Source organism: Gymnodraco acuticeps, unplaced genomic scaffold (genome assembly GCF_902827175.1).
Source record: "Gymnodraco acuticeps unplaced genomic scaffold, fGymAcu1.1, whole genome shotgun sequence".
NCBI lineage: Eukaryota > Metazoa > Chordata > Actinopteri > Perciformes > Bathydraconidae > Gymnodraco > Gymnodraco acuticeps.
This window is the reverse complement of record NW_022991992.1, coordinates 21,789-30,743: the sequence shown is the minus strand read 5'-3', so window position 1 is coordinate 30,743 and position 8,955 is coordinate 21,789. Positions and strand designations below refer to the sequence as shown.

The 8,955-nt window shown below is 41.9% G+C and overlaps 1 protein-coding gene across 1 annotated transcript; it reads left to right on the top strand.

The window, feature by feature from the left end:
* The first annotated feature begins 4,177 nt into the window (after positions 1 to 4,177).
* Positions 4,178 to 4,752, top strand: LOC117536331 (tubulin alpha chain-like). The gene has a single exon (XM_034201127.1). It carries the CDS (start codon positions 4,193 to 4,195, stop codon positions 4,415 to 4,417), a length of 225 nt encoding a protein of 74 aa, XP_034057018.1. The 5' UTR covers positions 4,178 to 4,192; the 3' UTR covers positions 4,418 to 4,752.
* The last annotated feature ends 4,203 nt before the right edge of the window (positions 4,753 to 8,955 follow it).

The following is an 8,955-nucleotide window of genomic DNA, read 5'->3' as shown; positions in this document are numbered from 1 at the left end:
TCCCCCTCTGAGTTAGAAAGGCTTCGATGCCGACCCTCCAAGCAGACAAAAGACCTAACCCAACAGGAGACTCCTCCTTCTCCATCGTACAGACAGAGAACCAGAGCTGAACCAACAACAAGACTACTTCAAGACTGCAGCCAGAACTATCTCCACCTGTGGCATCCAGAACCAAACAGCATGCTGACATACAGAGAGATACTCTCATCAGCCCCTCAGACAGGACATGAGAGCAGAATCCGCCCTCCATAAAAACAGCAGAGAGACTGTAAAGGAGGAGTGCAACAACAGTGGCATGATGGGGCTGCAGATGTAACTGGGCCAATGGCTGCCTAAAAAAGTTACAGCGGATGGATTCAACAGCTGATGGACTGAAGAGAAGACAGAATCAGAGGAGTTGGCATGGTCGATTAGAAGTGAGGAGGCCGGGGTCACGGCTTGAGAAAACCAGGGGAGGAGAAAAGGAGAACGGGAATGAGTGAGTTTACACATAAACACACTTATTCACAAAACGCACATTTAAATAACTTGAATTAACTTCATAAATACGTAAAGACAGAAAGATTTATTAATCAATTGGTAAATTAAAAATAGCAGTAAAGAGGAAACTATTAAAGTAAAATGATAATCATCCTAAAACACACTGACAGAGTAGAACCATATTCTTCAATATTTTCATCATGTTAACAAATCATTCTTTAAGAGATTTTTATTCACGTGTGAATAAAGTAGTGATCTCATTTGTTACGATATTGATCACCATTAAAAGGATAGTTTTAGGAACCACTCTATAGGACAAATCTTTATTTGTGAGAGCTGGTGCCAAGCCACATATAAAATTCCAATCTAAAGTGTTGATTTCACCATTGTGGCATAGTTATTACCATAGGAGGGCTTTAAGATGGAAATATAAAACGACTTCGGTTTTAAATCCTTGATAAAGGAGGGAGTAATTGTTGCATGTTCGGACACCCAAGGTTCCACACACTGCTAAAGAGTTTAACATTGTTTTTTAAGTAGACCAGAATTAAAGATAAATGAGTATAATGAGCTATGAAATGCAGAGCGACACAGATCCTAATAATGTTTTGACTCAAGATAATAGTTATGTACACAAGTTTCTGAAATAGATCATTAGACATTTTAATACTAATTAGGTGTAAATGGATTGCAGTAGTAGTAGTACTCGAAGGAAGTGAGTTTTGTACCAAGTTTCAGGAAAAGTGGGAGGCAGAAGTCCCAATGACAAGTGAGAATCATCTTGAAAATCATAGTTGAAATCGTGACATATTTTTGTAGACAAAGGATACTGGCCTATGCTGAAATGTCAAAGTCTCTGCAGAGCACGACACATGGCCAAAAAAGACGGAGACCAACTGACCTTTGACCCTGACCGACAGTGTAACTTGACAAGGCACTGTGGATGACTGACTCTGGGGTGAAGCTGACCAAACTTGACATGACAACCAGACAGTGTGAGTGTGAATGTATGCCGGCATGTGATCAGTGTAACTGCATGATTCTAAAACAATAACCAACCAAGCATGTTTTTGGACTAACATATTATTTTGGTGCTCCAAGGGAAACGAGAGGTTTCCTAAAAATTCCACAAAAAGGGGAAACCGCACATGTGACCCGGTTACTCTCACATGAGTTGGCGGTTTGCAAATGTAAAACTAAAATCTGAAGATTCTGTTTCTTTTAGGCCTGAAGGATGGAGAGGGACACTTCTTTTCACTGAAGTGTTTACTGTGGAAATAATGTTCGTTATGTCCCTAACCAATTACCTGACAGTTTTTGTTCCCCTCCCATTATAGGGTTTTGTTACACATGATTTCATGTGTAAAAGGGGGGAGTGTGTATAATGTATAAATGTCAACATGGCTGTAAAATTCACAATTTGAATTTTTCTTTTAAGGATTGACAGAAACCTTCCGCCCCAACCCAGATGTTCAAACTGAGCATTGAATGTAATTAACCTGCTCCATATCTGGGGATAAGATACTGTTTGATGAATGTTGAGATGTTTCTAAATATTGATTTGAGTTATAACAGGTAACAAAGAAGCAGTGGCCAAGGGGCTACTGTGAAACCGAAGAAGTTGACCTGTGATAATGAAACAATTTTGTAATAGTTTAACAGACATTAGAGTAACTGAGGTTTGAAATGTAGAAAGAACATATTACAGTTAAAGCTAAAACATAGTAGTGTATTGAGACAGAATTTAATTTAGACAACATCATGTAACTAGCCTGGTAAAGGAGTAAAAGCCATAGACTTTATTGTTTAGGTCATTATGGGGATATACATTTCATCTAAATTTATAATAGAAAGACATTTGATGACAGTTTGTTGGAATTCTGTATTCATTTTTTCAGCGTGATAATATCTAAGCACTGACAGGTAGAAGCAGTATCACCAGGAAATCATTCACTTTGTTAGTATCATGATTTTGGTTGTTTTTGAATCCATAACATTAGTGGGTTTCTTTACCAGAAACATTAGCAGTTCATATTATATTTGGATTTTAAATAGGATTTCATTTAAAAATAAACACGGATGCTTGTCAGAAATTCAGAGCTATTGAAATATGTTATTTAGTTTACCTAAAGATGTTGGGGTTCTTATTTAGTTGGCACAATCCAAGTATTAAGATTCTGAAGCTGCACTGGCAGATAGGAGGTCTACAATTAATTTAGAAAACCAGTTCACAGACGGCTGTTGTTTCAAGACACCCCACCAACAGGCTCCAAGTGGGTCAAAACAGCTGAGCGTAGGCTTGAGGGAGTTGTATCAGATTTCTCCACACAGGTTGCTGGCGCCAAAAGGGGGACCCGAGAAGCACGAGGCCGACACAGCAGAGTTCGTCTGGCTGAAGGTCATCAGGACAAAGTGGCTCAACCCCAGGCTCTCCGGCCCCGACCGAGTGACCCAGCGGACCTCTTATGCCGTCTGCCTGGGAGAAAAGGGGGACAGCTCGTACCACGGGAGCCAGTGTGCGGCGGGGAAACCACCTGCTAGGACCAGGGGACGACATCAGGACGGACGTGGCCCGGGCAGACGTGGACTACTCGGAAGCAGCGGACTGGAGGAGCAGGACCCTGGAGACATCCTTACAGCAGACGACCCGGGAGGCATCATCAGCGGGCCGGAGAAGGAGGATCGGGAAGACATCTCTACAGCATCGACCCGGAAGCCGCCATCAGCGGGCCGGAGGACGAGGAGGAGGAAGACATCTCTCTAGCAGGCAGCCCAGAAGCTGCTGTCAGCGGATCGGGGGGACAAAGACACGGCAAGCCAGGACGGCACAGGGGACTTGTCGAGGCAGCAGAGGAGTCTACTTCTCTCTGATCAGTTCCACCCGTGAAGGGAAAGCCGCATCTCCCCCTCCCTATTAGCTGTCCTTGTGGGCTATTCCTCCGAGGGGGGGGGGGGCTGATGATTCTAGCACTCAGCTGCCCCCTCATGGTTCCTTCACTGCCATGGAAAGTGGTGTTCTGTCTCCATGAAGTTTTCAAGTACTCTAAATACCAGCTTCGGATGGATTTATACAATGTTTGGGGGACGGACACAGTAGAAAAGAATGACAGTGGGTATATTTCAAAATGCCTTGTCTAAGTTTATCTCTGGAGAAGGAGATAAAAAGGGGGATTTGTAGTGAAATATTTGTATTTATTCATGTTAGCAAACTATGGATAAGCTTAAAATGGGAATAATTTGGGTAAAACTGTGAGCTGGATTTGGGGCCTGTTGACATGTGTTTTTGAGGACAAAGGAAGATGGGGGAAGGGGAGAGCATGTCTTGATTTGCATTCACCTTAGATCTTGCTACAGTGATTGGGGAACCTAAGATTTGAGGTGTTAGTGATATTTGGGGCTGCCAATCAAGGAGGTCCAAATGGGAGGATCTGATAACTCCTCCCATTGTCAAAGAGTATAAACACAGTCACACACGCGGTGTTCAGCCTCTTTCCTCTGGCTGGCACACGTGCAGGTAAATTCGGGATCCCAAGGGTAATTTGTATTAAATTTGTACTGTATTGATTGTATTGCATTGTCATATTATCATTAAAGTAGATTATTGTTTAACGGTTATTTGGTAGCTCTGGATTCCTTCCTGTATTAACCAGCTTGATAGGGACGCGCGGAGATTTGAAAAGCGGACCAGATATCCCTTTAAATCTCTAACAGCATGCTGAGCAACACCACCGCTATCGCAGAGGCCTGGGCTCGCCTGGACCACAAGTTCGACCTGATGTACGCCAAGAGGGCCTTCGTCCACTGGTACGTTGGAGAGGGGATGGAGGAGGGAGAGTTCTCTGAGGCCAGAGAGGATATGGCTGCCCTGGAGAAGGATTATGAGGAGGTGGGCACCGACAGCGTGGGGGACGAAGGAGAAGAAGGGGAGGAGTACTAAGTCACTGAAACATCTGTGGTGAAGACTCTGACCCCTCCATTGTCTAACTTCAGCTCCTTTCTAAACAACACACACACACACACACACACACACACACACACACACACACACACACACACACACACACACACACACACACACACACACACACACACATTGATGGCAGGAGACAGTTATGTTTTGGCCAGGTTAAAAAAAATCTCCCCAGGGATCAGCTGTTGCATCTCGGGACTTTAAAAAAAAAAAAGTTCATTTTTACTATTTTATTTTGAGTCATTCCAAATGTTACGGCTTTGTAAACAATCCCAATAAAGTTCACTTGGGTTCCGACATGACCTCTGACTCTGTCTTCAATGAATGACTTTACATGAAGGTGAATGTAAATTCCAACTCTTATTGAAAAGGTAAAAGTACATTTAAAAAATATATAGACACTTAAAAGAAAATGCATCAGTATTGCGTGTGTATTAGTGCCGCAGTTAAAGGTCGAGTAGCTTTAGAGGATTTAAACTTGTTAAACACAAAATCTTTAAAATAAAGTAAAGGCGTCAACATTACATTAAAAAAAAAACCTCAAGTTATTAGTAAAAGTAAATATTTACATCAAAATCTACTGCAAGTACCAAAGGAAAGGTACTCATTAAGCACAAGAGCCCCGTTCAGAAACCTATATATTAAATTACTGGATTATGATTCACTGATTTGTCTTTCACTGCTAGCGAGGTGGAAATAATTGTAATTACTCTATATACTTCTGCTTTATTGAAACCAATACATGTCGGTTTATTTGATTTATACTTTGTTAACAAATCTAAATCTGAAAAGTAACCTTTAATATAGCGTTAAATTGAAATACTATAGTAAAATACTGGTGTGGGCACGAGATAAGTTTGTGCACAGATGGAAGGCTGACAGGCAGGTAGGCCCATATATATATATATATATATATATATATATATATATATCAAGTGTGTTGTGAGTTGTGTGTTGGGGAAATGTATTCCATCGCACCTCAGACTGTGATTCTGCTGAGACTGCTTCCCTCTGATAGTCTTTTATTGCCACGCCAGCAAAACACTCACTGGCAGGGAAGCTTGGCCTGTGTGTGTGTGTGTTGCATCACTGTATGATCACTGACATGTGCAAACAGTTTTGTGTGTGTGTGTGTAGAGCAGCCATAGTTCATTTCCCCTGTGCTTGTGGAGGTTGTTTTGTGCAGGTGTGTGAGCTCTGCAGGTGTGTGTGAGGCGTTACAGAGGGGGGGGCATTTGTTCTGAAAGGTAGGCCTCCTGTGTTCCTGCGTTTACAGCTTTTTCTTTATTCACATGTACATAACAAGATCTATCACAAGTTTAGGGCTTTTTATGTAGATCATATATTTTGTCTTGTACTGAATCACATCTGTTCCTTTGTTTCTTGTCTTAATATTTATACTTGTACAAATGGAGCAGAGGCCTGTACTACGAAGCTGGTTCAACCTAACCTGGATATGTTTGAGTTAGCCGGTTGGCCTAATCCAAAACATACGTGCTCTCGCTAAACTGTAGGCTACTACGACGTGGGTTATCAAGTGGATCGCTCAAGCCAGCCGTGTCCTATGTAGTTAGGTGCGCGTTCACATGAAAGGGGTGGTGTTTGGAGCATTCGACCAATCACAAACATGGAGAAGCGTACTGACAGTGCAGCGCGTCATACTTCCTGAATGAAAAGTGAACTTTAAAGGGGACATATCATGCTATATTTGAACAATATATTGTAGGGCCATACCTATATAAATATAGTTGTTTTTTTTAAATACCAGTCAGATCCTGCATTTTAGCCATGCCTCATTTCGCTCTATTTGCTCTTTCCAGCGCTGTTTTTGCAGGGGGCTGATTCTGTGAGATGCAGCTGACCACGCCCCCCTGCAGGAGGGGGGAGCGTGCTCTGAGATCAGCTGCTGGGCTGTCAGAAGAGGGGGAGAAAAAGAGATCTCCATCCTCCGTGTTTTATTCTTATAGAAGTAAGAAGAGAAGTAATGGGGCAGAAACCCTCCTTTTTACGCAGCGGTCCAGACATAGACATCAAACGGCCAGTAGCGTGGCGTGGGAAAACAATTAGGGGAAGCCAATAATACGTTCTTTCTTTTGGGTCGGGGGGGTGTGGTGGTCAATATAATAACTAGGGCCGGGACTCGATTAAAAAAATTAATCTAATTAATTAGAGGCTTTGTAATTAATTAATCGAAATTAATCGCATTTTTAATCACATATAAATATTTGACCTAAGAACAGTGAGAAGCAATTTTTTTCACATGGATTTTAGTATACCATTAGGCGCATTCACACCGCAGTACTTTTCCCACAAAGGTTCATGAGAACTTAGTTCATGAGAACTCTTTGAACCTGGGGGTGGATTAGGCAAATGAAGCTGCTGACGTCACTTCTTCTTCTTCTGCTTTGGGTTTACTGGCAGGCCGCAAACCACTTCACGGCGTATACTGCCGCCCAAAGTCCCCGGCCGGAAGTCCCCGGAGTTGGGGACTGGCTTCAGTAGAAGCTGCTGGGAGTCCCAGCAGCCTCTACTGAAGCCTTCCGAGTAAATCGCCAGAACGCCGACACCTCCTCATCTCCACCGCTCCCATGTTTTATTTTGTGTTGCCATAAGTTAGTCTCTCTGCGTTTCTGCGCTGGGCTAATGCTAATAATGCTAATGCGAGGATAATAAAATGGCGGCTTCACAACACTTTTTGGGAGTTTTACGGGGCGTGGTTTGCAATCCGCCCAGCCAATCAGAAATATAGCTATTTTCTCACAAGAGAGCCGTACGAAAGTCCCTGCTCTCTAGCAGCTCTCTAGCAGGGACTTTCGTGGGGGTAAAAAGGTTCACATGAACTAATTTTAGTACCGGCTCTTTTTGGTGTGAACGCGATAAAAGAGTTCACATGAACTAAGTTCACATGAACCTTTGTGGGAAAAGTACCGCAGTGTGAATGCGCCTAAGAATGTCTGTACAAAGTGTTATGCAAATTAGATCACCAAATATAAAAAACATGCCACAGGAGAAAAATCAAATAACAACAGCAAACAAACATGTCTCCAACTGAACAATTCTTACAAACTAATCTTATCTTACTTCTAGCTTTCTCTTTTGAAAAAGTCCTGTATTGTAAACAATATATTTAGCTGTGTAAAATGTGTTTTACTTTATATGCAATCTCTGTGTTTTCACTCATGCTAAACCATTTCCTGAGCTGTTGTTCACTATGTCAAATGTTTTTGTTTTCATGCAGGACAGTACCGTCTATAATATAGTTCCACAAACATTCCTCTGCTGAAGTTTTGAAAATGAGATTTGATTGCTTGTTGTTTATAACGCGGGCATGGAGTTGCTCCCTCTCCATCTGAACACGACACTGACTGAATGAATGAATAAATAAAGCGAGCAGCCTTCATTTGCTCCCATATTGGTGTCAGAGACCTTGTTTACTTCAATCAGGATGATTGGCAACTCGCAAGGGTCTGACACTTCAGATACTCACAGCTCTGCAGCTTCCTCTACTTATATTATAACTCAGGAAAGAAGAGAAGTGGCTGTGGTTCAGCTTTCCCACATTAGCCCCTAAGGTGAACTGAAAAGAAGTTTACTGACGGGACAGAGGTGTTACTGTCAGGGAGCCATCAGACACGTCACCAAACTTTTATATCCTTTCCTGCGACAGTGCAACTTTTCTGGCACTTGAAATGTGTGTCTGCAACATTTGGCTGATGAAAATTAATGCAATGACACAAGTTGTAGGTTTATTCAAATCTTTTCACATCTGTCACCTAGACATACCTCTACATTTCTGTAATGGCAGATGTTTCCAGATACCTTCAAAGAGAGAAAAGCTAAATGTTACCCTTTTTAGAGACTTGATGAGAACGTAAGCCAAGCATCTCCTGGCTTCATATTTGTTTTTCATATATAATAGTGGTAACGATCTACTTATTTCACTCGAAGAAAAGCACATTTCCCCAGATATTAAACTATTCCTTTGTACCACAGACTGTGTTTTGCCTTTCTGAAATCCAATCGATATCATTGATAGGTTTCACAGTACAAACAAGAGTCAATACAATTAACAGAAGTTGTGTTTTGAGGCATGATTTTGTAAAAGATGTTCAAGGAGAAAAGGGGCCAAATAATCTTTGAAACTTCCTTCAAACTTTTGGGAAATGATATGTACAAACACACACTCTCCATCTTCAAATATCAGTGTAAATAGGGGAAAAGCCTATGGTGAAATGTTCCCACCATATGGACGTAGGCTTTAAGAAGGCTCATCTGAAATCCTCTGTGTGCATGTGGAGTTCGATCTGAATACCAACTGCTCTTAGTGCGTTTTTACTACCTCTTCCTCTTCAGAGTGGGGGGGGGGGGGGGGGGGGGGGTCAGATGCACCTCACAATCCTATAAATAAACATCAGTAAATTAGCTTTTAGTTTATAGCTGGTGGCGCTTCGTTTATGATTGCACTCTTTTGAGATGTGTATATTTCTTTATTTTACGTTACTCAA